Source organism: Aphanomyces astaci, assembly GCF_000520075.1.
Source record: "Aphanomyces astaci strain APO3 unplaced genomic scaffold supercont1.10, whole genome shotgun sequence".
In the NCBI taxonomy this organism is placed as follows: Eukaryota; Oomycota; class Saprolegniomycetes; order Saprolegniales; family Verrucalvaceae; genus Aphanomyces; species Aphanomyces astaci.
In genome coordinates, this window is record NW_009798273.1 from 1,412,507 (window position 1) to 1,438,487 (window position 25,981).

Genomic DNA, 25,981 nt, shown 5'->3' on the forward strand with positions numbered 1-25,981 from the left:
CGTCGACGTGTGTGTCGGTCGATACAACAGCGACGAGGAATCGATGGGCATTGGACTCACAGCCCATCCGTCAGACCAATGGAGTGCCCGTGCACTGTACAGTAGGAGCGAACCCTGAATTCGATCATTGGTTCGTAAGGTTATGTACTAGTACCGGTAGATTCGAGGGCACATCTCAAGGGGTTTGAATTCATCGGGTGAGGACAGTGGATTTCCCTGACACGCTGCCTTCGAATCTTGCCACTGGGCCACCCCTGGATATGAGACGGGTACGTGGATCGTACACATTGGACTACATTAACGGAATGCTCCGACAGGGTGTCCATGGAATCCAAGGAAAGTGCATCAATACAGTAAGTACGGTACATCGACTCGAGTACGATTTACTGTACTAGTTAGTTCTAGTACTACGTACTCCCAAGTAGTAAATTAGTACAGAATATACTAATTGGTCCCTATACCGGTAGTACTGTAATACACTTGTACTCGGAGTATTGGTCTGTGTACAGTACCCTGTAGTACAGTACCCTGTAGTATCAGTGAAGTAAGTTGTGCAATACTATTCACAGTACTACTAGATACCTCTACAGGTTACCCCTGGCCCAATGCAGCGATGGGTTTTCCACACACACGGCATATTTATATACCAACTATAACTGGATTCTTGAAACGCTTGATTGGATGTTATTTTTCAATTGTGGAAGGTATTTTAGCCAATCGTAGAGATTTATTGAGGACATTACGAGATTGTTTGTCATTTCTGCACACTATCGTTTGATTGGTTGAAAAATCCTCGTTTCTATGAAATAGGGATATTTCGCACTAGATTTCCCTAATTAGGAAATACTGTCCACGTGGTTGCATTAACGTGGCCGTGGTGTCTGGTCCTATACTTAGCTTGCCGCAGGCACCTGCTATTCCTGTCTCACTCTGTAACCCCATGAAGTTCCTCCGTCCGCTCCTCTTTTGCGCCGCGGCGGCGACGTCCTGTACTGGCGCGTCGTCGGCCGAAGTGGCATCCACACAACCCTCGGCGTCTTCAGCATGGCAAGAGCATGCCGAGTCTGTTGCTGTTGCAGGGGTGGACCCATCGGACCACGCTCGCTTGCTCCAATCTGCACTGACCGAGTTCTACGGAAACGGCACGTCCTCTTCCCATCCCACGGTTCGCCACAACGCCAGTCTTCCTCTGGTGGAGCTGGCCGCGTCGCAGGGTCTCGCGCGCGCGCAGTTTCTACTCGGTGTCGCCCACGCCACGGGTTTCTGGGGCGATGTCCCGAACGACGCCAAAGCCGTCGTGTACCTGTACTTTGCCGCGGCCGGCGGCGACCTCGCTGCGAACATGGCGCTCGGGTACAAGCACATGATGGGCGACGGCGTGCCCAAGAACTGCGACGCCGCGCTGCGGTACTACGAAGTCGTGGCGAACCGCGCAATCGAAGTCCGCGAGAACGAGGACTCGCTGAGTCCGGTGCTGTACGACCAGCGCCACAAGCGACTCAAAACCCAGGCGGACCTCCAGCACAAGAAGAACCAGCCCGGCGACGTCGACGTACGAGTTGTCACTTGTGTGTTGGCTAAGGATTTGTTTGGTTAGGTGGTGGAATACTATCATTTCTCGGCCGACAAGGGAGATCCCGAAGCGTCGTTAAACTTGGCGCTGCTATATTACTATGGCGCGAGAGGGGTCACGCAAGATGTGAAGAAAGCGGCAACGTACTTTCATAAAGCCCACGACTTGGTAAGAGAAATTCTATTCCTAGCCAATAATACTGCTCTATTGAGAAAAATTTCAACCAATCATCGACCACCAGATGGTGGCCCAACCTAAACGTAGATCTTTAACTTTGTACACATCATATTGTGCTTTCGAGTGAAAGTTCATTGTGTTGTGGCGTGGTTCCTCGATGGAATTTAAATCGATTTGATTGGCTACTTCAGATGAGCTCAAAATTATTAACCAATCAAAACCTTTTCAATGAAATTCAACCAATCAGATCGATTGTGGATCGGTTTGGTTGGCGCGATTCGATCCCCAAATTTGTATATCAAATCAACAATACATTGAATGAGGCTTCTATCGAAAAACCTATGGGTTTTCGTACATGTTTATACAATTCTTTTCTGCCTCTCCATAAATCATTAGCATCCGTGATTTTGATATATATATATATATATTGTATTCAACTCGTCACGATCGCTCGTGTATGCATCGACACTCAGGGCGTGACGTCGGCGGCGGCCAACTTGGGCCACATTTATGCAAATGGCATTGGCGTGGACGTGGACTTGTCGAAAGCGTTCGCGTACTTTCAGGAAGCGGCGCACGAAGGCAACGCGGCGTCGCAGAACGGCCTTGCGACACTGTACTTGAACGGACGGGGCGCCAAAGAGAACAAGGTCAAGGCGATCACCCTGTTTCGGACCGCCGCCAAACAAGGCAACGCCGACGCGTTCTACAATCTCGGGACGCTGGCGCTCCAGGGCGCCCTCCAAATCGACGGGAGCCCCGACTTTGAAGCGGCCTACGGGTACTTTCAGGTGGCGGCGCAGCACGGACACACGCAGAGCATGCACAAGGTGGGCCACATGGCCATGCATGGGATTGGCGTCGCCAGGTCCTGCCGCGCGGCGCTTGATGCGTTCAAAACCGTGGCGGAGCGAGGTTACTGGGAACAAGAGCTACGACATGCATATCAGAGTTTCTCCCAGGTATGGACTGTAGCCATCCATATATATATGTATAGTTGTTTATTCTAAACTGGATCGACATGGAGAATGAATCGACCCAACCAAATGTACACAAGAATTGGCAGAAGGATTTAGCCAATCAGATTGCAGGAAACCACCATCAACGTCAAATTAGTGTGTGACTTCAATTAGTTTGTGAATTCAATTAGTCTGTGAATCCAATTAGTGTGATACCAATCACCACAGGACAACTCTTCTACATACAAAATTAAGTACAACGAATCGATCGATAGATTTGGCGAATCCATATTTTGGGCAAACGCACAATATGTGGTTGGGGATTGTATATATGTAAACTATCGTTGTTGATGGTTGTATGTATGGCTGTATAAACTGCGGTTTTGTATGATTGTGGGAGGTTGATATATGTCATATAAAAGCCCATGTCGACTTGTATTGTGTGAGTTGTACTCGTACTTTCGTCTGGTGGGTGGTTGATAGTAAGCCCATCAATCTGCCCGACCTGCGAAACTTACGATATATATGGCCATTTAAGAGGGTAGAATCGTTGTGCATAGTATTCATCGGTTTTAGCCAATCATATTGCAACCTGCATACTTTGTAGCCAATCATACTGCTTTGTAGTGGTGATTTCAACCATCCTCGAAAAGTGACAATTGTTTTGGGCGATAATCACCATTCGAACTAACGATAGAATTGAAAGGTTTTGATTGGTGTGAGATTGAATTGTATGTTTCATACGTCGATGGAAACGTTTTATAAACGTTTCGACGGAACGGTTTTGAACAGTTGTATCTTGAAACAAACGTCTTCAATGAAAGTTTTATGTGACACTATAGGGAGACTACACCACCGCGTTCCGAACGTACGTTGTATTGGCTGAACAAGGTTATGAAGTGGCCCAGCACAACGCTGCGTGGATGTTGGAGAGTCAGCTGGGGATGCCGTCCAGTCTGGGATTAGGGGACGGTACGATTCGGCTATACAAGGCGGCGGCCGCCCAGGGCAATGTGGATGCAAACGTCAAATTGGGCGATTTTTATTATTACGGGTACGGGACGTCCACTACGCCGAGTTTTGCCAAGGCGATGGCGCATTACGTGGCGGCGTCGACCAAGCACGGCCAAGCCAGCTACAACTTGGGGTATATATATATATATATATATATCGTGATTGTCGGAGTTGATGAAATATCCTTTTTCTTTGAGTAGATACATGTACGAACACGGAGTAGGCACGACCCAGGACTTCATGCTCGCGAAACGCTATTACGACTTGTCATTGGACATCAACCCCGACGGCTACGTGCCGGTGACGCTGGCGCTGCACAAGCTGGCATGGCATCAAGCGTTGTTGCCGTTTCAACATGTAAATAATCCGTTTATTTCTCGTTTGAAACGTTTGGAACGATGTAGATGACGCCGACGGAATGTGTGACATCGTTGGTGGCTGTGGCCCACCGCAAAGCGTGGGCGCAGTGGAAGCGCGTGGGCGGGTGGATCGTGGGCAGTGGGGCGTTCGTGCTGAGCTTTGTATCGGGGATGGATATGGTGTCGCTGCTGGTGCAAGCCGATGTCGTGCCAGAAACAGACACGCTGGTGATTGCCATCTTGGCCGTGCTCCTGGGATTCGTGTGGACCCTTCGACTGCGTCGGCGGTAGATGGAATCATCTTCCCTAGTAAATAGGATTCTTTATATATATATATATATATAAGTGGCAAATGTGTTTTGATGGACAACAGGTTTTAGTTGGTGGTACACTATACGTACATACACCATTTTTCGTTTAAATTCAGGTTATTTCCTGTATGTTTGGTTGACGCACAACTGATTCACCCCATCTCTGTTATGTTCGCCAAGCATTTTACGATGTATTTCGTCCAGACCCTACATCATCGTTGCTGTGTATTTATTTCTTCGACTTATGCCCGGTATATATGTTACCAGTACAAGTTTTGCAATAGATTTCAAATGGTATGTTATCTATTTCGATTTTAGATGAAAATCAAGTACAGTACTACTAGTACTAGTAAATCGGATGTGGTGGAAAGCGTTTTGAACTTGTCTGAATCATAGATATAGTGAGACGACGACGTGAATCATCTACACCCTTACACCCAGTAGCTCAAGTTGTTCTACGGTCTTGCTGAAAAGATGGGGGGTTGCGCCTGATGAAAAAGCGCGTTGATTTACTTGATTTTCATCTAAAATCGAAATAGATATTTGGAAAATATTGAACAATGTATAAAATATACCGCCTGAGGGTGATATATACCGGACATAAGTCGAAATATACTGCAACGATGTAGGGTCTGTACGAAATATATCGAATGTTCGGCGAACATAACGCACACGGCGTGAATCAGTTGTGCGTAAGACGAAATATACCCGACATAACTGAACTTAACGTAAAAGTCCAATTTAAGGTTCTAAAATCTGCCTTTATACTATGAAGTAGGAATTAATTGCCAATCAATTCCTTAAAGGCAGATTTTAACCTAACCGCCTAAAAAATATGCAAATCAGGATACAAAGACTAAGCTTAAAACGGTACATCTTAAATTGAACCACTTGTTTGAACTGTTTGTGGACAAAGTAGTAGTGTGAATGATAAAAATGAACTATAACTACTTGTATTATTAATAATATTTGATTAACTCCCGAACACTGCGTGGATTTTGCTTCATGTATTAATAATTTACTAGTACTATTAATAGTACTAGTACATGAAGCAAAATCTCATTATATTTCAACAATATATTACTATTAATGTAATATATTGTTGAAATATAATGAGATTTTCCTATTACAGTAGTCGAGTACAGTAAATTGGACTTTTACGTTCAGCGAAAAATGGTGTACCTATTATAGTACTGGTTAAGTGCAAATATAAATGGCCTCTACCGAGAGGATCTCGATGGCGCCAAAGGTGATCCACCGAGACTTGAAGTCGCGCAACGTGTGGTTGATAGGTCCAGAGCGCCGAGATCGCACACTTTGGCAGCTCCAGAGAAACGAACGACGCCAGACTAAAACTAGGTTTCAGGAATGGTAGTATTAAACCAAGAGGTTTTATGCTTTGTTTTTGTGTTATAAACTCCTTTGCAAAGATCTTGTCACATGAAACCGTAAAGAGCAATCGTCGTCCGCCTTCTTGAAGTGTTTTTGCCGTCCAGAACGCATCACATTCCACAATCAGTCCGCGGACAAAGCATGTTGATCATGCACAAGTCTGTCGACTACTACCTCTGCCTTCTCTTTGTGGTGCTTCCCATCAGGTATGCAACGCATTCTATCTGCGTAGCGTAAAACAATGACCTCATCCATGCGCAGAGCCATCGTGTACCTCAGTCCTGTGATGCTGGCAGCACTCATAGCCAACCAAATGGGGCTGGCGGGCGAGTCCATTCTAAGCTCGATGGTGGCGCTGCCGTTGATAGTGTACTTGTGTGCAGAATGCGTATTCACGTTGCATTATCTCCACAAGAAGGCCAAGGCAGGTGCGTTGCATCCAAATCCACCGACTATCCAAGCCGTGAATGCCAACCGACCGCATCATTCGGTGGGTTCGGCCATGGAATTCTTTGATAAGATGATGACCCACATCGACGACGTGCCTCGGTTCGTGGAAGGGGTACGTACATCCCAGTAGTACTTCCTCGAGTATGTTCCCTACACTGTTGTGACTTCGTAGCATTTTTACGGAGTGAGTTATGGCCTCCTGTCCAAGCTCGACGTGGCAAAGTGGAGTGCGTTTGTGTTCTTTACCAAGACCTACGACGACACTAGCGCAGCCGAACGCGGCGAAATCGACGCCATAGTTGCCAAGCTGCACGCCATCGCACCGCTTCAATGCTCTGTGCACACTCAACGACCATCATTCCCGTTTTTGCAGCCGAATCTCGACCCGTTTGAAGCCACGGCGCGTCCGTTAGCCCTGTACATGGCCACAATCGGTTCGTACAATCAACGCAAAAGAACGTTCTGTGAACGTTCGTCGTCACTATGTAGGAGCCAACTACGTCGTGTCGTTTTGGTTACGCTGGCATGGATTTCAACACCATCACGTGACGGGGGCAGTGGGGTACTGGCATCGTCCTCCATCTTCCCTAGACCACTCCACTGATCTACCGCCATTGGCCTTTGTCCATGGGGTTGGCATAGGCAAGTTTTCCTTCTTCTTCTAAAACGTGCGGTCGTGGCTGACCATGTGTGGGTTTTACCAGGCCTGCCAACCTACATTCCGCTGCTTCACACGATGTTTGGGGGCACGACCAACCGGCATGTGTTCCTGCTGGACTTGCCGTTCATTGCAATGCAGCTACGAGACGACAGCGTCCCAGATAAAGCGCACGTCCTTGACGCCATCGCAGACATGTTGACTGAGCAGAACGTGACCGCGCCCGTCCACTGGGTCGGCCATTCCTTCGGAACGATCGTCATGAGCTGGGTGTGCCAAGAGCGGCCCCATCTCGTGCACTACCTGACGTTCGTGGACCCAGTTGTGTTTGCGTGTTGGCAGCACCACGGGATTTATAACCTCATGTACAAGGCCCCGTCCACCGGTCTCAACTTGTTGCTGTGGTACTTTGCTGTAAGTGGACTACATACATATATTGTGGATTCGATTTCCTGATCGAATATATCATCGATTCGCTAAACGAATTTTGAGTGGATTTGATTGGCTCTTACAGAAACGACAAGTATGTTTCAACCAATGAAACTCGTGTGTGATTCTATATTGATTATTCTATATTGATTAGACAAACCATGCGATTTAATTTTGGACGCTTATAGCGAATTAATTCACAATACTAGTACGACACCTTAACGAGTTTCCAGCTCGTTACTGCATCCTTGTGTGGGGAAATGATATATATATATATATATATGATATGTTGATGTTGGCTGATTTGTATATATTAATATATATATACATGACCAAGTCTTGTCTTGTGGCTAATTATGTTTTGCTCATGTGTGGATAAATTTTAGAGCCAAGAGATTGGGATTGCATGCTCCATGCGGCGGCACTTGACGTGGTATGAGACGGTGTTGTTTCCAGATCATTTGCCCCGCCATCCGCACACCAACCACGTGGTCGCCAGTGTATTTCTGTCCGAGAACGACTGCATCATCGACGCCCCCGGCGCCCACGCCCACCTCGAGCGCGGAGTTTTACAGGTTTGAAAAACATCAGCATATCGTATTGCTACTTATACATGTATACCATATCGTATTCCTACTTATACATGTATACCATATCGTATTCCTACTTATACATGTATACCATATCGTATTCCTACTTATACATGTATAACATATCGTATTCCTACTTATACATGTATAACATATCGTATTCCTACTTATACATGTATACCATATCGTATTCCTACTTATATGACGACTTGGCGGTTGAGATAGGATGCAACCGACGCCCTGTCCCCCCGCCTTCCGATCCACACAACGTTGTGGCGCGGTATCACACATGGGGAGCTCATATTGTACGCCAGTGCCCATGCTGATGTGATGGCCACGGTCGTGCCAACCAAAACGGTGCATTGAGTATGTGATATATTCTTCGTAGCTCTGCTGTGATGAACTATTTTACTACGTAAATGCTAAAATAGTAGTTTACGTCAACTAATATATTCATGACTAATCATGGGCTTACACACATCCAGCAATACAGAATATATATGTACGTATTCCACGCATGCTTTCTCCATATGTATTTGTCATGTCGACGTGAAAAATGACGTGGCCGCTTGGTTGGTTGGCAACAAGGCATGGTTCGATCCGCCGATCGCCGCCCCGCATTCAGGACAAGCCGACACTTGCATGGCGCCCCCACACTCGGTGATCACATAGGGATGTCCATTCGGGCACTGGTACCTGCCCAATCTCCTCAATCAGTCCACTCAAACCGATAGTAATCTTCTTACCAGTGACCTCCAAACCCAGAGTTCCAGTGCGTACTAGAGGCGGCAAACACTTTGTAAATTTCGTCCTTTTCTGCTTGGGTCAGCAGTTTGTCCAGTTGGACTTTTGCAGCGTCCACCAATTTGGTAGCTTGAACGATAAACTCGATGGGGGTGCTGCTGGACGCACTAGCCACCAACGACTTCATTTCATCCACAATCGATGGCTTGTCTGCAAACTGGTCGCCCGGGCTGCCCACGAGAAGCAGACGCAACTTTAACGCCAACACCAGCACTTGCCCTTCCGTTCGATGCGACGACACCTCCGCACACAAGGCCCGACTCGACGCTTCAATCGCCTTGGCTCGCTTGACTAATCCCACAGCGTTGATGGTGTTGGGGCCGGCTAATGCTTGTGCGACGCACACCAGGTGCACTTCCAACAACTCGACGTTCAACAGCAACTCTGTCGCAGATTGCATCGTGTTTCGATACGTGTTCAAGTTGACCTGCTGCTGCTGCACCTGTTCCAGGCAATGGCGTTCCTTCACAGCCATCGCTTCCCCAGGCGACGAGCACGCCATGGCTTGCCGTGTGAATTGCCTTAACCACATCTAACCAAGCATCCATCAAATTGCACACTGTCTCAGACAAACTCAAAAAACATCCAAAGGCCACAGTGTCTCACACACACGTACGATAGCATGCGCTGGATTTGGTTGGGTGGTCCATTCCTGTCGACGCTGTTGGGACTGCAGCACCAATTCCGTCGTCTTGTGCAGGTATTTCCGCTCCGACGCGTACACTTCGTGGAAGTGCAGTATGCGGCCGTATCGGTTCACGCGGTCGATTGGACGGCGGCACTGCGGGCACGACTTATTGGTCTGTCCATCCACGAGTTGCATGCTCAGCGGCGCCACCTCTGTCCAGACGCCATCTTGTTTGCGGTAGTACTTGTCCAGTTCCAAGTACCCGTCCAACGTTTCAATTGTAAACGAGTGACCACACGGCAACGCCACGAGCGGCGAGTCGTTCGGGTCGTGGTCTTCCAATGTCACCTGCAAAATCAAGTCGACCACTTGGTGCTTGAGATCGGCCGAGGCGCAGTGCCGACACGGCACGTTGCAAGGTTCCCCGCACAGACCGGGGCACTGATGCCCGCACTCGAGCAGGTTGGGGCAACGGACGTCGCATGGCAGCTGAATGCAGGGGGACCCGCAGGGCAGGGGACAGCGCTCTTGGCGGTGGGAACATGTCCACATGCAAGGCTCGGCGCACGACACACAGGGCTCTTTGCACGGCAATGCGCATTTTGAATGTATACACGAGGCACTGCAGGCCAGTTGACAGGGCGGACATTCGTTCGCAGGGTGGCAATACGCAGCGCAAGCGTGGCCGCAGATCAACATGCGGTTGCAAGGGTGCGTACACTCGCCCACGTGCTGGCCCGAGTCCTAAAGACGCTATTGCCAATCATGTGACAACAGCTTCGTTTTCTACCTGCTGGGATTCAACACATGCATGGCATGGGGCAGTGCACGTATGAGAGCACGGGCGAGTGCGGCCGCAGGTCACGGTGCAGGGTTCTCCGATGGCCGAGAGTTGCTGGTCTCGTGACGTGGCAGCCCGAAAGGCGATGGCTGTCGCGCAATCCACCACCACGTTGTGGCCACAATCTGGTCGGACCAGGGTAAACTGTAGGAGTCGCAATGACGTTATCGCGATCAGTAAACACAATAGATGTTAACATTTATCATTTCAGTTGTAAGTTACCTTGACTTTGCACTGAATCGTGTCGCGATGGATGCACGGTACGTTGGTTGCGATATGACCACAGGATAAATCGACACTGGGTAGGAGTTCTCGGCACTCACACGCTTGAAAGCACTGCAGACGACACAAATGGCCACACTTGCCGACCGCTTTGGTGCACTTTTCTCGACACTGGTTGGTCACGTGGGCTCGGTCGTCGCTGTGGCAGCACTTGGCGCAGACATGGCCACACGGCAGCCGCGCATCGCAGGGCAGCCGACACCCGCCGTCCGGCACCAGCCGTCGCATGTCTTTGGCAGAGGCGACTTGGGTGGCAGTGCTGTGGTTCTGGCACGTCAGGCCAATGGATGGCCCGATGCTATCCAGATACATATGACATTACAGGAACCAAATCGGTCGTGGGGCCGCCTACAGTTGTTTCGATTCCAAAATGTCCAGCACATTGTTGAACATGGTGGCGTTTCTGTTGGCTCGGATGGTGGAGGCCGACCCGAGCACGATCATTCCTGCGGTTTATTCACAGTTAGTAAATACCCCAAGATATATGAAAGGTTGTTCGTGGGGTCTACCATGCTTGGCGCGCGACAGCATGACATTGACGCGGTTCAGAATCTTGAGAAAGCCAACGCTGCCCCTCGCATTGGAGCGCACAGTCGACACAATCACGAGCTCGGCTTCGTTGCCTTGAAAGTTGTCCACCGTGGCCAGTTTGACGCAGTTTTTCAAGCTTTTCATCGCCATGCGATACGGTTGTTTTGTGTCGTCCCCAACGCTGCGAGTGTCCAGCGCCAGAACGTCCTCCTCGTCCTTTTCGCCCAATTCGGTCCACACGTGCTTGGTGTTGAGCTCATTGCGCAGCACCACCAGCTGGCCCAAGTACGGTGTCAGCACCGCCACGTCGCAGAAACCCTGTCGCAGCGCGTACTGGACCAGCTCCACGACCATACTCGCCTCGTCCGCGTTGGTCTTGGACCCGTCCTTGTCACTCTCTTGAAACGAATGGTCGAGAAACCACAGCGAGTGCGAAAACCCCCGAAGCACCGCCGGGTACTGCAATACGTTCGGGGCATCTTCCAACGTCGGGTAAATCGTCCATCGAATGAGGTCGCACACGTCTCGCGACATGCGGCGCTGTGTGTTCAGCGTCACCACCGGCGCTACTTTGGATTGCATGCATTCATTGTTAGTTCACTTTACAACCCATGGGATATATATATATATTCTAGTATATACAAACACTGGGCAATCCAGTACATGTGGTTCACAATCCAATCTATGTTCAAAAGATACGCTTCGACATCGCAACTCGTTACAATCCTAGCAAAGTCCATATACAGTAAATAAATATATACTAGTATACTAATATATACTAGTATAATAATATATACTAGTATACTAATATATAGGCATGCATAGTACAGTTGTAACCGAAATATACACTACTGTAGTATTGCGTAGTTGTACTTTATTAACCCTAACGTTACTGTAATACAATCCGGTGTATATATACTATTAATAGTATATACTAGTATGTTACAATTCATGTATAATATAACTCTCATCCAAAGAAGTGCATAGTGTATATATACTAGTACAGTATATATGTGATCAGACTGCAGGAACACACAAGTAACGTTACCGTCAGTTTGCACAAGTCGCTCAAACATCGACACGTCCAGATTAAACCCATTGTTGGCATCGATGCTGAGTTTGAACTCGCTCACCAACGGCCGTAGTTGCTTGTGGTCTCCAATCTGAATCACGTGCTCCGTGGCCGCCGTCAAGCACGACAGCAAGTGCGCCTCCAGCACTTCGCCCGCTTCTTCGCACAGCACCACTTTGGGGGCCAAGCATCGCACCAGCTCCTGATTCAACGCACATCCGGTGGTGGTCATACCGACAATCTTGGCTCGTCCAAGCAGCCGGAGGTTTTGCGCTGTTTGAATCTCCGCCGCTTTCGTCACGCATTCTTGGTACACGTCAAAGTCCTGCAGGGCCCGCCGACTGCAGGTTTCGACGAACTCGTGGCGCCAGCGACGGAGCAGTGCTTGTCGTCCGGGTTTGTTCATCTTCCACATCGTCGATGACCATCCCTTGCCGCCTTGCTCCCACTTCTTAAACAGCTTTTCTTGGGCCTTGTGTCCGCCTTGGACGCGAAATCCATCTTCGTCGTCCACGGGGCCGCAAATGCCCTCAAAGCTTTCGGTTTTGGACTGCGCCAGCCATTGCAAAAACTTGGCCAGCGCCGTATCTTGGTGAAACGAGCTAAACGTTCGCTCTTCAATCTCCCGGCACGTCCGGACGAGTTTGCCGTGCGTCGCGCTTTCGAGCCGCGTGGGACCAGCAAAGTGTTCCATCTTCCGCAAGTGAAACAGCGTGCATTCGTCCAGACGTGCCGACTTGCTGCGGCTTCCCACGCGGACAATGTCCAGAGGTCGTACAATGTGATCGTCCAACAATCCCTCGAGGAACTGGTCCAACGCGTGGTTTGTGTAGCACACGACGAGAATCGGCCCCACGGTCACCCCCGTCTGCGCCAGAATGCCGTCCACGATGCGCGTGCCCACGTAGCTTTTGCCCGTGCCGGGGGGGCCTTGGATCAGACACATTTGCTGGGTCATGGCCGCCGCAAACGCGTCAATCTGGGACGCGTCCAGCACCAGCTTGTCCATCACAGCCCGCAGCTGCGCCGCCAGTCCGTCCTTGGACGCCGCGGGCACCTGGCGCAGGTTCACGTCGTGTTGATGGTCGGGGTGCACGAGGCACTGCAGCTGCAAGTGCGTGCGCGTCAAGTACGCCGGGCGCTGGGTCCACGTCGCGGCGGGGTCCGTGCCGTAGAGGCACTCGCGCAGCCGGGGTGCCACGTCATGGGCTTGCAGCGACCGCAAGATCGGCTCGTAGCCCGTGAAAAACGAATTCTGCACCTCAAGCAGTACATTCAGGCCATGCGACATGGCGCGCATGATGCGCGGGACTTCAGTCGGGCGAATGAGCTTGATACTGATGCAAAAGCCGTCGGGGTCGACCAACAGAGCGGTGTCGCGTACGGCCACGGTGCCAAACACGAGCGAGTGGCACGCGAGCGGTGCCCGTCGTGGAAACGCATCGCGCCCCGGCTCAGCGTCTGGCTCCGGCGGCATCGTCACTTCGGTGGCAATGCACACCAACGACCCGACCGCGTACCGGCGGTCGCGTTCCCACAGCGCCGTCAAGTTGGCTTTGGTCTCATGTGGCCACGGCTGTGGCCCGCGCACCTGAAAGAGCACGCCCTTGTGAATCGACCCGTGGACTTGCCGCAACGAGACTTGGACGGCGACATTCAAGCGAGGTTTATCCGAATGTCGTGGGGGGGGAACGAATCGGTCCGTCGACGGGTGCAGCCACCACTGCAAACCCCGTCGCATCTGCGCCAACGCGTCTTCCCGCATGGCGCGAAAGTGAAACGACACGTGGGCACCAGCGTCCGACGGGCTGTCGGGATGCAGCGGCAAGTACGGCTCTTCGGCACAGCGCATTTCGTCGTCAGTGGGAAGCACTTGAATGTCGTCGACGTTGGGCTTGTCGTTGTCGTGGCGAGGCCCGATGGCTGTGTCGCCATCCTCCACAAATCGCCGAACTGGCCGTGGCGTCGTGTCCACGAAGTAGTTTGGGGCTGCTGGCGCTACTACATGCCATACTAATGTGAGGTGTTATGTTCAATAATCACTGGAGACAAAAACGAACTCGAACACTATCATCAGCACACGGATTTATAGCTGCGGAGAATCATCACTTACGTTATGGAAGGAATTGGTGTAGAAAAAACAAAAATAGTGTAATGGGCATCGAAACATAATACTATGTATGGTATTGTCGATTCGAAATTGGCCACCAAGTTGGCAGAAAATCGATCGACCAATCAAAACCGAGAACATGAATCAAGTGGCCAATCATCGACGGTTCAACACCGAAATAGTGTGTGATTAAAATTAGTGTGATACTGGACGATCTTTACATACAAAAGTCAGGACAAAGAATTGATAGATTTGGCAAATATGCACAAAAGTCCAATATTGGGGTAAAAGGACAATACAACACTGTTATAGTCGATAGATTGGGACATTTCGAAATTGTAGCAATATCTGTACTTTGCTTCTTCGACATATACCTTTGTCGTGGGGAGCCCGGGATGGAACAAATTCTTCGCACAATTCCATGGCTTCGTTCAACATGGCGACGACACCCGACGTCGTTGGAAGATTCTGATGGCCCCAGTCTCGGAACCGCCCCAGGAGGTCGTAACACATGTCGTCTAACGGGACAACCGACGGGAGTTTCTTGACGAGCAACAGAAGCAACGCCGCAAAGTGTGGTGCAGAGTCGTGCTTGACGTCGGATAAGAGTTGCGGGTCGTTTAGGCAATCCATCGTGCGTTTGAAAAACAGCGGACACGACCACACCAGCCGCAGCACCGCTCGAACGTCGGATGCATGGGGCGAATGCACCAGTGTCGTGGACGCCAGCAGCGCCAACAGAGGCTTCGCGACTTGCTGAAACGTCGAGGGGGTGAAACGGAGTTCCAGAATACACGTGAGTTTGTCGGTGATGTGCGGTTCGCGCGTGAACAGCATGAGGAACTCGTTGATGACAGCAGGGGGGGCGTTGTCCAATGCCGCCATAAACGCTATCATGTCATGAATACGACTGAATGGCTCCTTGCGCCGAAGCGCAAAATCCAAGTCGACAGACATATCCATGGGGCGAGATGACCGACCACCGGTCCCTCCTCGATGTGGCCCTGCTGCTGACAAGCCCCGTCCTCGACCCTTGTTGCCGCCGTAGTGGTTGCCGCCTCCCATTGCAATCTTGAAATGGGCACCAACTGCCCTTTCTGTTTTAAGCATTCGGCCAATCAGAACGCGACGATGCGTATGACGATAGTTGGGTCATTTTCTTCCGATTCCTAAGATAACAGGAAGATGCCAGTAGTAGTACCCGTCCTCCATATTAGAGCAAAGTGCGGTGGCAACGAGACAAGCTATGTCGGCAATACTGACGAGGATATCGTTCCGCAGCAAGAAACATCGCCCCGCCGCTCGTAATTGATCCACCCTCATCATGCACCCAGACTGCCAGGTCGTTCGTTCATTGACTTCAACGATCAACATTCTTCATACACCTTTGCTCACTGTCAAGCCGTACCGTACGCAATATCTTCCCAGACATAATAACTACTATTGTGGGGTCCTCGCGTTCACAATGTACTACGTAGTAACTAACTTGGGCGGCAGAAAAATCATACCGGTACGGGTATACACAAATATCTATTGTGCTTTCTAGTGAAATTTCGTGTTGTGGCGTGGTTTCTCGTTGGAATTTAAATCGATTTGATTGGCTACCTGAGATGAGCTCAAAATTATTAGCCAATAAAAACCATCTCAATGAAATTCAACCAATCAGATCGATTGTGGATCGGTTTGGTTGATTCGATTTCACCCCCTCCCCAAATTTTTATGGTGCACGTCATCTATAAACAACCAACTTTTCACAAAATTTTCTGACTTCTATTTCATATTCATTACTCAAATTTTCAGCAAATTGAGACGTAGAATCGACAGATCTCAATGCACCATATCAAATCGACAATATTTCACTTGATCTTTGTATTTCCGATTAGCCAATATACTAACGTTAGTGCGATGTATACATCTGTTGGGCTCGTCCAGTTCTATCGTTATTACGGCTTATTTTCCTAAAAAAATACCTAGATTTCCAATTTTAGAGACATGGGACAATTTACTCCGGAGTAATGGACTTCGGATTCAGCCAATCACCCACCTTGAAATTTGTGTAGAAATACCTCTTTAAATAAATGTTCTTCTTGATCCCATGTGTTATATATAAATCAGTGAACCAATTGGCTCTATAAATACATAACCTGTTGAGGTTGCATATGTACCTGACAGAATATTACTCCGAGTATACCCTAACCACAAACAAATATATGCATAGATCAATACTACGATCAAGCTTAAAATATGTCTCTTAAATTGTCGCCTACGTTTGAGGTATTTCTGCTTAGAAAATGGGACATAAGGACATGATAGATACTGTGAAAAGAGATGTTTCAGTGCTTGTTGGAAAGACCTGTGTTTCCTGTTCAATTATCCATTCCTCACATTTCCCAACTCCAAAGTATGTCACTTAAATTGGAAATCGACGTTAGCGCATGAGCCAACACAACTTTCGCGGATTTTCACCACCTATTCATTCCATTCGTTTTAACGTGAACGCAATCTTGTGATGTTAAACATCATATATATATATATTAATTCAGACGTTACGAGTTAGTTGGTTCAAGGGATCGCCTTTCGTTCCCCTTCACCGTGTTGCAGCAAATACGCAATCACGTCGTGGTGGCCATGTTCGTTGGCGGCCTTCCACGCGTAATTCGTGCGGCCTTCTTGGCGGTTTTCGGTCAAGAACTTAACCACATCTACATGTCCATAGCTCGCGGCCAAGTCAATCGCGTTGGTCGTGCACCCTTCGTTGCGGGTCGCATGGAGAAACGTCACCACGTCCAAATGTCCATTCGCCGCCGCGCCGTCCATGGCGTGGACTGTGCATCTGCGGCCGCGGGCGTGCATCTGCTGGACGAGATGGAGCTGGCCGGACGCGGCGGCCTTGTCCATCGCTCGATCATCGTCCAAATCAAAATGGGTCATGGCCACCGGGAAAGAAGATTTCACCGTCGGGAGCTCCACGTCATCTGCTTCGGGCCGTTCGTACACGAGCGTGCCGGCGATGTACGTTTGAATCACTTGGAGCTTGTCGTTAAGCAGCACAAAGTCAGCATCCGCGCCGAATTCGAGGGTTCCCTTGGTGGTCAGGCCAAGCGACTGCGCTGGATGCAGCGTCGCCGTTTCCAAAGCGTACTCGACCGAGCAGCCGGTGAACTCGATCAACGTGCGGATACACGAGTCCATTTGGACCACGCTGCCGGCGATGGTGGTCGTGTTGTGGAGGTACGCGCGCCCGTGTTTAACGTCGACTTTGAGCCCCGCCAGTTCATAAGACGCGTCTGGCAGCCCCATACCCGCCATGCAGTCGGTGACCAGCACCAGGCCTTGAGGATGTGACGCCTGTGCAATCCGACACGACGAATGGTGCGAATGGATGCCATCGAGAATCAACCCGTAGTATGGACGGGGGCCAGTTTCGCCCAGTAGACCCACAAGACCTGGGTCTCGATGATGAAACGACGCCATCGCGTTGAACAAGTGCCTAAGTGTTTGAACCATTAGACGATCAGATACATTAGTTGTTGATATAACAAGATTGGGCCATAGTTTAGTAAACAAAATTTAGGTATTTCTATATTAAAATTATTACAAGTGCGACATTGGTCAAACAGCACACAAAATATCGATGCATGGGCATTGTATGGCGATTGTCAAACATTCCATTCATGGGAGAATGAAGGTCGCGACTTTGAATCCTTTGTATGTTGACGTAATATGAAGAGCAACATTGGATTTTGATTCAATGTGAATATCTTACAAAGGGATGACGGAATATCTGAAAAGGCCAAGAATACTGAAGGAAGAAGGTTGATATGGAAATGTACATCACGCCATCTATGAACGATATAATTCGTCAATTATTTCACCCATGCCAGCTTCATCACATTTCAAATTGGACTGGTAAAAAATAGAACTCCAAGTTCATTTGTCAATGCTGCAGCAACATCATGCAAAACGATCAACACCTATCACTCAACTCATACAGACACTTACGTAAGCATGGTGATGCCAGCGTCGACGCCGGCCACGGCCTGTTGGATGTTGGCCGACGAATGGCCTGCCGAGACGGTGATGCCACGCTGTCGCAGCTCTGCGATGGCGGGCAAGGCGCCCTTCAGCTCTGGGGCCAGCGTCACCAGGGCCACGTGATCGCGGGAGAGGAACTCGGCACCGTAGCGCTCGTCGAGGCTCTTGATGCCTTCCTCGGGGTCCACAAGCACTTCCTCCTTGTGTGCGCCCTTGCGCTGCTTGTTGATGAACGGGCCTTCCAAGTGGAGCCCGACCATGTTGGCGCCGTGCACGATATGGCCGTCGTCCGTGCGCTTGAACTTGTGCAGCACCTTGGCGTATGTGTCCTGGGCAGACGAAATCACGGTCGGGCAGAACGCGGTGACGCCTGTGGACAGCAGCTTCTGCCGCACTTCGAGGATCTGCTCCGGTGTGCACTCGACGTCCGAGAAGTCGTGTCCGAACGCCCCGTTGAGCTGGATGTCGACGAACCCTGGCGCGACGATCATGCCTTTGCCGTCGACGATCGTGCCGGGGCCGTACTCGAGGGACGACGTGGCCTTCCAGTAGCGCGACTGCGGGTTCATGATCTTGCCATTTTCGACCCAGAGAAACGTGTCCACGAGTTTGCCGTCGCGCAGCACGCGGACGTTTTCAATCTTGAGGGTAGTGTCGTCAAGCAGCGGCAACATTATCACGATGGTTTTGTTGAAATGGCGTCAACTTCGCAAACAAAGACCAGAGACACACGAAGGAGATGATGTGGATGCCCCCTCTCTCGCGATCAGAAACAGCTGAATCTACAGGAATCTCTCGGCAGCATCGCATCGCCACAAGTTTGTTCTACGCGTCCCACCTGATCTGGTACGCGACGTGACCATGACATCCATCGATCGGTTCATTTGGAAATTGAATGGGGTCGTGTATCCGGCATATTGCCGTCGTACGGATAAAATCGCCTCGAGCCAATCAGATCGAACTATCACGATGTATCTTGTCACCGTCCCACGGTGTGGCCGCTGGATCCATGGAAAATCCCTCCGCGACCTATGGATTTCCGACGGCCTTTGGCAATGTGCAATGCTAAAATGCATATGTTTTCTTTTCCTTCACTTGAGCTTTGTATGGAAAGGTATAGATATGTCCAATAGTCAGGTCAAATATAGTCTGTTTCACCCGCTATGAGACACGAGAATGTTGGCGAGGTGATTTTTTTATTCGACATGAGTGAGTGGACAGATGTGCAATAAATATTATTGGCGCATAGATTCGAGGTGGCCATTTTGGATTTCACACTTCACAACCACCACTACCCACTAACTACCATGAGATTGATCATCCAACGCGACGGCGAAGAAGTGGCGACGTGGGTTGCCCGCTACGTCCGCCAACGCATCAATGACTTCAAGCCGACGGCCAACCGCCCGTTTGTGATCGGCCTCCCCACCGGCAGCTCGCCGTTGAAAGCGTACAAGAAGCTGGTGCAATACCACAAGGAAGGCAAGCTCAGCTTCGAGCACGTGGTCTCGTTCAACATGGACGAGTACGTGAACCTGCCGGAAGACCACCCCGAGGGCTACCATTCGTTCATGTGGAACAACTTTTTCCAACACATTGACATCAAGCGCGAAAACGTGCACATTTTGAACGGCAACGCCGCCGACTTGGAAGAAGAGTGCCGCTTGTACGAAGAAAAGATTGCTCACTTTGGCGGCATCGAGCTGTTCCTGGGCGGCATCGGCCCCGACGGTCACATTGCGTTCAACGAGCCGGGCTCGTCGTTGGTGTCGCGCACCCGTGTCAAGACCCTGGCGTACGACACGATCGTGGCCAACTCGCGCTTCTTCGGCGGGGACATCAACAAGGTGCCGAAGATGGCACTGACAGTCGGCGTCGGCACCGTCATGGACGCCCGCGAAGTCCTGATCATCATCACGGGCCACTCCAAGGCGTATGCGTTGTACAAGGTGATCGAAGAAGGTGTGAACCACATGTGGACAGTCTCGGCCATCCAAACGCACAAAAAGTCGGTGATCGTGTGCGACGACGACGCCACGTTGGAGCTCAAGGTCAAGACCGTCAAGTACTTCAAGGGCCTGCATGAAACCAACGAACGAATGCTCCATGACAATAACCCGTAAAATACCGACCCACTGGACGGACCCATATCGATCGTTAGGGACATGACACACGCGTTGGCGTAATTCATTTAAACTATTTCCTCTGCATATATTGGTTCCTGGTGGAAGTTTGAAGCAACAAGGGGTCACACGCTTTGTAATGGCCAGCGGTGGTAACTTTCAATTGTAAATCGAGCAGCCGATGCGTATCTTCGACACTTTCTTACTTCCTTGCGTGGAAGATAGATACAGTATGGCTGGAGATTCGGTTTGAATTGCAGGACCACGTTCAATCGAATCTAATGTAAATCACGAATCGACACTACCTACGGTATTGGCTAATCCAATTTTGTGTGATTTAGCCTCATCCGAATATTATCCGGAACAATCCTGGTTGTACAATTAACGTTATACAGTCCGCGCCACTATTATACTACTTTACGTAGTATTAATAGTACTGTAGTTTCTATGACATCCATTATTAGGCAACGTTTTATATTATACTTCGAAGTAATGCACTGGAATATGATTACGTGTGAAAATGTCGTTTTTATTCCGTGAGATCACACGTTATTTCTTCATGAAGTACTGGTATTATATACTACGTAGTATGCCTTGAGGGCTACGTAGTGCGGATCTAAGATTCTCCATGTAAAGGCAATCATAATATACAACAACAACTACACCTCAAGACATCGGCATGACCACGTAAAAGGGCTTGGTTGATTTGATGACGAAAAACTAATTCCACATATAGAATAATATTTCGAAGTATAACCTTACCTTTGTATACAATTAACGTAAACAAAACTTCTCGTCACTAATTTACCAAGCCCTTTTACGTTGTCATGTCGATGTATTGAGGCGTAGTTGTTGTTGTATATTAGGATCACCATTGCATGGAGAATCTTTGGCTTCGCACCGCATAGCCCTCAAGGCAATACTTCATGTAAAAAGTAACGTGTGACCAAAGAGGCTGCACTGCACGGAATAAAAACGATATTTTGACGAAAAACGTAATCATTTTCTAGTGCGTTCTAATGTAAAACGTTGCCTATACAAACTATAAAAACGTAATTAAACGGTGTTTATATACCTCAACGTCCAAGTTGGTTTTCGCGACATAATTCCATCACTTTTTGACTATTATGATCAATTGAGCTTGGATTATCAAGTATTAAGACGTTCCTTCGATACCAGGGGCGGTGTGTAATATTCGGTTTTTACTTTGCTCAACGCTTCATACCTCGTGCTTCGACCGAACTTCGAAGAAGATCGGTCCTTGTCTTCGTACGCAGCCCTTGTTATCCGGATTCCCCAGGGGAGGGACGAATAAATCCTATGGTGCACTTCATCTAAACACTTCCAACTGGCCAAATTGAAGAGTGGAGGTTTTATTATTTAACGTGCAATTAATGTAGTTAAACCCAAAATCCAGATACGTTAAATACCGATTTCATGCGTTTTATCACTGGAGTGGGGGGTTAAAGGTCCCAACTGCCTCCGGATATTAAATACGGATAAGAGTCACATACAAAAATCAAGATACATTTGAGCGGCCACCCCTATGGCCAAATATCCAAGCGCCCATGTAAAATACCGCTAGGTTAAATATCTATTTCTGGACCAATTCATCACAAAATTTGAATCTGAGACGTAGAATTTCTTCACCACATTGAGATCTGTCGATTATACGTCTCAATTTGCTGCAATTTTGAGTAATGAATATGAAATAGAAGTCAGAAAATTTTGTGAAAAGTTGGTAGTTTATAGATGACGTGCACCATAGCGGAAATAATCCAGGGAAGATGGGGATCAATCCGACGACCTTTGAGTTAAGATACCGATGCTCTACCACTGAGATATTTTCCCTCTTTACACGAGGCTGCGGGAAATGAACGATCCTCAAACGAAATGACAGTGCATAGTTCATCATCACCATACAATACGATAGAATCAAATCGAGTTCAGCCCGAGGAAGAGCACTAAGGTGTTTCATGCAATTTCCCCCAGCTTGCCGTACTTTTGAAGTCTCGTAACTCATCGCACGAGTGTGTGATGAGGCTGCAAAAACATGCATTCTCAAGGTCGTGAGGAGTTTTATTAGTTTATGCAGGACCCATCGTTGTATCGCTTGTCCATTTTGCTCGACGAATTATTCAATTATGTAATTTTCCTATATATGAGCAAGGTCGCCGGCGCCGGTTGTCTCAAGTGAAGTTGATGACGTTTGCTCGCTTGGCTAGAACACGTAGTCGTAGGGTGTAGATTGCAGTCGAATTTTGAATTCATCATCATCATGAAGGATATATCACTCCATGAAGTTAAAAATCATTCCATTTTAGCCAATAAGAAGTTCGTCGGATGGTCGGTCCGACTTTTTCGAATCACAACACATTTATTACCTCCGGATATAATGTACGGATAAGAGTCTCATATAAAGATCAAGGTATGTCCGAGTGACCATCCATCCCTGTGCCCAAATTCAATTCGCAAATGCAAAATATCGCTTGGTTAACTGTAAATATCTATTTCTTGGCCAATTCAGTGCAAAGATGCAAAAGCCAGGGGGAACAATGGGTGGTTGCGGGTGAAACGGATGATGAAGTAGCTTAGTCACAAGTGAGAACAACTGGCTCTAGAGGCTCGACAGACTAGCTAATGGCTAGCCAATCAGGACACGATATCCTAATGATGTACCGTGGATATGGCTGGCTATCTGTACTGTGTGAGGAAAAGCCTCTACAAAGCACAAAAACCTCCTACTAGCGGCAGACAATGCTGCTCCCTGAGGCTTCAGGGCAGTGGTTATGTTCATAACAGAATAGGGTGTTCTGACTACCTCCCAAAACTCCACGCACTGTCACCGGAATCAGGTGCCGATAGTGCAGCAAGAGGCTGGCGGTTAGACTCAGTGAGCGTAACCAGCTTTGGTTACACCGTCTTATGTCCGGGACGAAGCTCGTCCTAGGTTAAATATCTATTTCTGGACCAATTCATCACAAAATTTGAATCTGAGACGTAGAATTTCTTCACCACATTGAGATCTGTCGATTATACGTCTCAATTTGCTGCAATTTTGAGTAATGAATATGAAATAGAAGTCAGAAAATTTTGTGAAAAGTTGGTAGTTTATAGATGACGTGCACCATAGCGGAAATAATCCAGGGAAGATGGGGATCAATCCGACGACCTTTGAGTTAAGATACCGATGCTCTACCACTGAGATATTTTCCCTCTTTACACGAGGCTGCGGGAAATGAACGATCCTCAAACGAAATGACAGTGCATAGTTCATCATCACCATACAATACGATAGAATCAAATCGAGTTCAGCTCGAGGAAGAGCACTAAGGTGTTTCATGCAATTTCCCCCAGCTTGCCGTACTTTTGAAGTCTCGTAACTCATCGCACGAGTGTGTGATGAGGCTGCAAAAACATGCATTCTCAAGGTCGTGAGGAGTTTTATTAGTTTATGCAGGACCCATCGTTGTATCGCTTGTCCATTTTGCTCGACGAATTATTCAATTATGTAATTTTCCTATATATGAGCAAGGTCGCCGGCGCCGGTTGTCTCAAGTGAAGTTGATGACGTTTGCTCGCTTGGCTAGAACACGTAGTCGTAGGGTGTAGATTGCAGTCGAATTTTGAATTCATCATCATCATGAAGGATATATCACTCCATGAAGTTAAAAATCATTCCATTTTAGCCAATAAGAAGTTCGTCGGATGGTCGGTCCGACTTTTTCGAATCACAACACATTTATTACCTCCGGATATAATGTACGGATAAGAGTCTCATATAAAGATCAAGGTATGTCCGAGTGACCATCCATCCCTGTGCCCAAATTCAATTCGCAAATGCAAAATATCGCTTGGTTAACTGTAAATATCTATTTCTTGGCCAATTCAGTGCAAAGATGCAAAAGCCAGGGGGAACAATGGGTGGTTGCGGGTGAAACGGATGATGAAGTAGCTTAGTCACAAGTGAGAACAACTGGCTCTAGAGGCTCGACAGACTAGCTAATGGCTAGCCAATCAGGACACGATATCCTAATGATGTACCGTGGATATGGCTGGCTATCTGTACTGTGTGAGGAAAAGCCTCTACAAAGCACAAAAACCTCCTACTAGCGGCAGACAATGCTGCTCCCTGAGGCTTCAGGGCAGTGGTTATGTTCATAACAGAATAGGGTGTTCTGACTACCTCCCAAAACTCCACGCACTGTCACCGGAATCAGGTGCCGATAGTGCAGCAAGAGGCTGGCGGTTAGACTCAGTGAGCGTAACCAGCTTTGGTTACACCGTCTTATGTCCGGGACGAAGCTCGTCGGGCATCCCTCTTAGCGGGTCCCTATCAATTGGTCCTTCCACACGACATGCTGGGTAAGAGATCGGATGGATCAAGTAACCACCGGGATGCCGCCACCCCCCGTTGACTGACCTGTCACGGTTGGAGCATCTTCCGTACATGACGGGCCTGGTTATGGGCTGAGAGGCCGGGGTTTATGCTCTTTGGCGTGGGCCAAAGGGCTCGGAGGGCTGCAGCTGCCCCACTCTTCGTTTACTGCGCAGTGCGCAGAACGTTGTAATGTCTAATTGTTTGGTGAAGATATCCGCGACTTGGAGTTGTGTAACTGAGTACTCGATTCGAAACACTTGTTGTTCGACGAGGTCGTTGATGAAATGGTAGCACACATCGATATGTTTGGTGTGTCCATGGTGACTAGAGTTGTTCACTATCTGGACGGTGCTTTGATTCTCCTCATGGCGGTAGTAGCTGTGGTGATGGGATAACCCATCTCACCTGCTGTCAGCTTGATGCACAAGCATTCTTGTGCTACTGTGCACAGAATCATAAGTTCTGCCTCGGTGGTCGAGAGAACTATGTTACGTAACCTCTTAGCGATCCATGAGATCACAGAGTTGCAGTAGAATGCCACTAAGCCGGTGACGCAACGACGAGTGTCAACGCTTAGCGTAGTCACAATCAGCAAATGCGTGCAGCGGAGTGGTCACATTGTGTTCACCACCCAAGACGAGACCCTAGTCGATCGTGCCTCGAATATAGCGAAGCATTCGCTTGGCTGCCTGCCAATGGGATGGGCCAGGGCTCGTTGAGAATTGACTGAGCTGCCGAACGACGTAAGCCATATCTGTTCGGGTGCTAATCATGAGGTACATGATACTCCCGACGACAGATCGGTTCGGCCTGTCCACTATGTAGGTGCGCTCAGTTTCGTCCTGAGGACACATCGGCTCAGAGAGCTTGAGGTTCATCTCCATGGGAGTTGGTGAAGGCTTGGAGATTTCCATGCTGAACCTCTTGAAAATAGAGGTCGCACATTGGGACTGGTGGATCGTGAGAGTTTGTTGCGAACGGTCTCGAACGATGTGGAACCAATGAATTAAATTGAGTGGACCAAGGTCGTGCATATTGAAACACGCCGACAGGCCATGTTTGATTGTTGTCATCATGTCCTTCGTGGAAGCCATGATGACGAGGTCGTCGACATAGACGCCGATGTAAACCGATCGTCCGTACGTAGAATTTCTTCAACGTCTCTATTTGCTAAAATTTTGACAAATGAAAACGAAATCCTAGTAGCAGCAAGAAAATTTTGTGAAACGTTGGTAGTTTATAGGTGATATGCACCGTACACG

General features: G+C 48.7%; 5 protein-coding genes and 2 pseudogenes across 8 annotated transcripts; 3 read left to right on the forward strand and 4 right to left on the reverse strand.

Annotated features, from left to right (window-relative positions):
- The first annotated feature begins 870 nt into the window (after positions 1–870).
- Positions 871–4,452, forward strand: H257_05618 (hypothetical protein). The gene is made up of 6 exons (XM_009830551.1): positions 871–1,552; positions 1,598–1,741; positions 2,224–2,712; positions 3,552–3,856; positions 3,924–4,080; positions 4,128–4,452. The coding sequence occupies exons 1-6, from the start codon at positions 941–943 to the stop codon at positions 4,371–4,373; spliced, it is 1,953 nt and encodes a 650-aa protein (XP_009828853.1). The 5' UTR covers positions 871–940; the 3' UTR covers positions 4,374–4,452.
- Positions 4,453–5,859: 1,407 nt separating this feature from the next.
- On the forward strand, positions 5,860–8,391 carry H257_05619 (hypothetical protein). The gene is made up of 7 exons (XM_009830552.1): positions 5,860–5,991; positions 6,047–6,347; positions 6,408–6,669; positions 6,725–6,877; positions 6,940–7,307; positions 7,709–7,897; positions 8,138–8,391. Exons 1-7 carry the CDS (start codon positions 5,927–5,929, stop codon positions 8,276–8,278), a joined length of 1,479 nt encoding a protein of 492 aa, XP_009828854.1. The 5' UTR covers positions 5,860–5,926; the 3' UTR covers positions 8,279–8,391.
- Positions 8,346–15,304, reverse strand: H257_05620. Of its 2 annotated transcripts, XM_009830553.1 has the most exons (9): positions 14,555–15,304; positions 12,047–14,068; positions 10,977–11,564; positions 10,820–10,913; positions 10,408–10,765; positions 10,135–10,329; positions 9,333–10,088; positions 8,659–9,248; positions 8,346–8,608 (listed from the first exon to the last, which is right to left on the reverse strand). In XM_009830553.1, exons 1-9 carry the CDS (start codon positions 15,288–15,290, stop codon positions 8,452–8,454), a joined length of 5,496 nt encoding a protein of 1,831 aa, XP_009828855.1. In that variant the 5' UTR covers positions 15,291–15,304; the 3' UTR covers positions 8,346–8,451. The 2 variants fall into 2 exon arrangements, with proteins under 2 accessions (XP_009828855.1, XP_009828856.1); XM_009830554.1 differs by having other exon boundaries at positions 9,333–10,329; positions 14,555–15,245.
- A 1,380-nt stretch (positions 15,305–16,684) lies between these two features.
- Positions 16,685–19,088, reverse strand: H257_05621 (N-acetylglucosamine-6-phosphate deacetylase). Its single transcript, XM_009830555.1, has 2 exons — positions 18,183–19,088; positions 16,685–17,670 (listed from the first exon to the last, which is right to left on the reverse strand). The coding sequence occupies exons 1-2, from the start codon at positions 18,887–18,889 to the stop codon at positions 16,743–16,745; spliced, it is 1,635 nt and encodes a 544-aa protein (XP_009828857.1). The 5' UTR covers positions 18,890–19,088; the 3' UTR covers positions 16,685–16,742.
- Positions 19,089–19,465: 377 nt separating this feature from the next.
- On the forward strand, positions 19,466–20,429 carry H257_05622 (glucosamine-6-phosphate deaminase). The gene has a single exon (XM_009830556.1). The coding sequence runs from the start codon at positions 19,523–19,525 to the stop codon at positions 20,336–20,338; it is 816 nt and encodes a 271-aa protein (XP_009828858.1). The 5' UTR covers positions 19,466–19,522; the 3' UTR covers positions 20,339–20,429.
- Positions 20,430–22,117: 1,688 nt separating this feature from the next.
- H257_05623 lies at positions 22,118–22,189 on the reverse strand (annotated as a pseudogene). The gene has a single exon. The product of its transcript is annotated as a tRNA-OTHER (tRNA).
- A 1,293-nt stretch (positions 22,190–23,482) lies between these two features.
- Positions 23,483–23,554, reverse strand: H257_05624 (annotated as a pseudogene). Its single transcript has one exon. The product of its transcript is annotated as a tRNA-OTHER (tRNA).
- Between the last annotated feature and the right edge of the window lie 2,427 nt (positions 23,555–25,981).

What these genes read in the sequence shown, in the direction of transcription:
- H257_05621 (XM_009830555.1), bottom strand. Translation starts at nt 18,889, where the DNA reads ATGTTGCCGCTGCTTGACGACACTACCCTCAAGATTGAAAACGTCCGC. An exon ending in GCTGGCATCACCATGCTTAC is followed by an intron (nt 17,671 to 18,182) that starts GTAAGTGTCTGT and finishes TCAAACACTTAG; the next exon opens with GCACTTGTTCAACGCGATGG.
- H257_05620 (XM_009830553.1), bottom strand. Translation starts at nt 15,290, where the DNA reads ATGCTTAAAACAGAAAGGGCAGTTGGTGCCCATTTCAAGATTGCAATG. An exon ending in CATGTGTTGAATCCCAGCAG is followed by an intron (nt 10,089 to 10,134) that starts GTAGAAAACGAA and finishes TAGCGTCTTTAG; the next exon opens with GACTCGGGCCAGCACGTGGG. An exon ending in CAAATCCAGCGCATGCTATC is followed by an intron (nt 9,249 to 9,332) that starts GTACGTGTGTGT and finishes ATGCTTGGTTAG; the next exon opens with ATGTGGTTAAGGCAATTCAC.
- H257_05618 (XM_009830551.1), top strand. Translation starts at nt 941, where the DNA reads ATGAAGTTCCTCCGTCCGCTCCTCTTTTGCGCCGCGGCGGCGACGTCC. An exon ending in ACCAGCCCGGCGACGTCGAC is followed by an intron (nt 1,553 to 1,597) that starts GTACGAGTTGTC and finishes TTGTTTGGTTAG; the next exon opens with GTGGTGGAATACTATCATTT. An exon ending in CAAGCCAGCTACAACTTGGG is followed by an intron (nt 3,857 to 3,923) that starts GTATATATATAT and finishes TTCTTTGAGTAG; the next exon opens with ATACATGTACGAACACGGAG.
- H257_05619 (XM_009830552.1), top strand. Translation starts at nt 5,927, where the DNA reads ATGTTGATCATGCACAAGTCTGTCGACTACTACCTCTGCCTTCTCTTT. An exon ending in CCTGTACATGGCCACAATCG is followed by an intron (nt 6,670 to 6,724) that starts GTTCGTACAATC and finishes GTCACTATGTAG; the next exon opens with GAGCCAACTACGTCGTGTCG. An exon ending in TGTCCATGGGGTTGGCATAG is followed by an intron (nt 6,878 to 6,939) that starts GCAAGTTTTCCT and finishes GGGTTTTACCAG; the next exon opens with GCCTGCCAACCTACATTCCG.
- H257_05622 (XM_009830556.1), top strand. Translation starts at nt 19,523, where the DNA reads ATGAGATTGATCATCCAACGCGACGGCGAAGAAGTGGCGACGTGGGTT.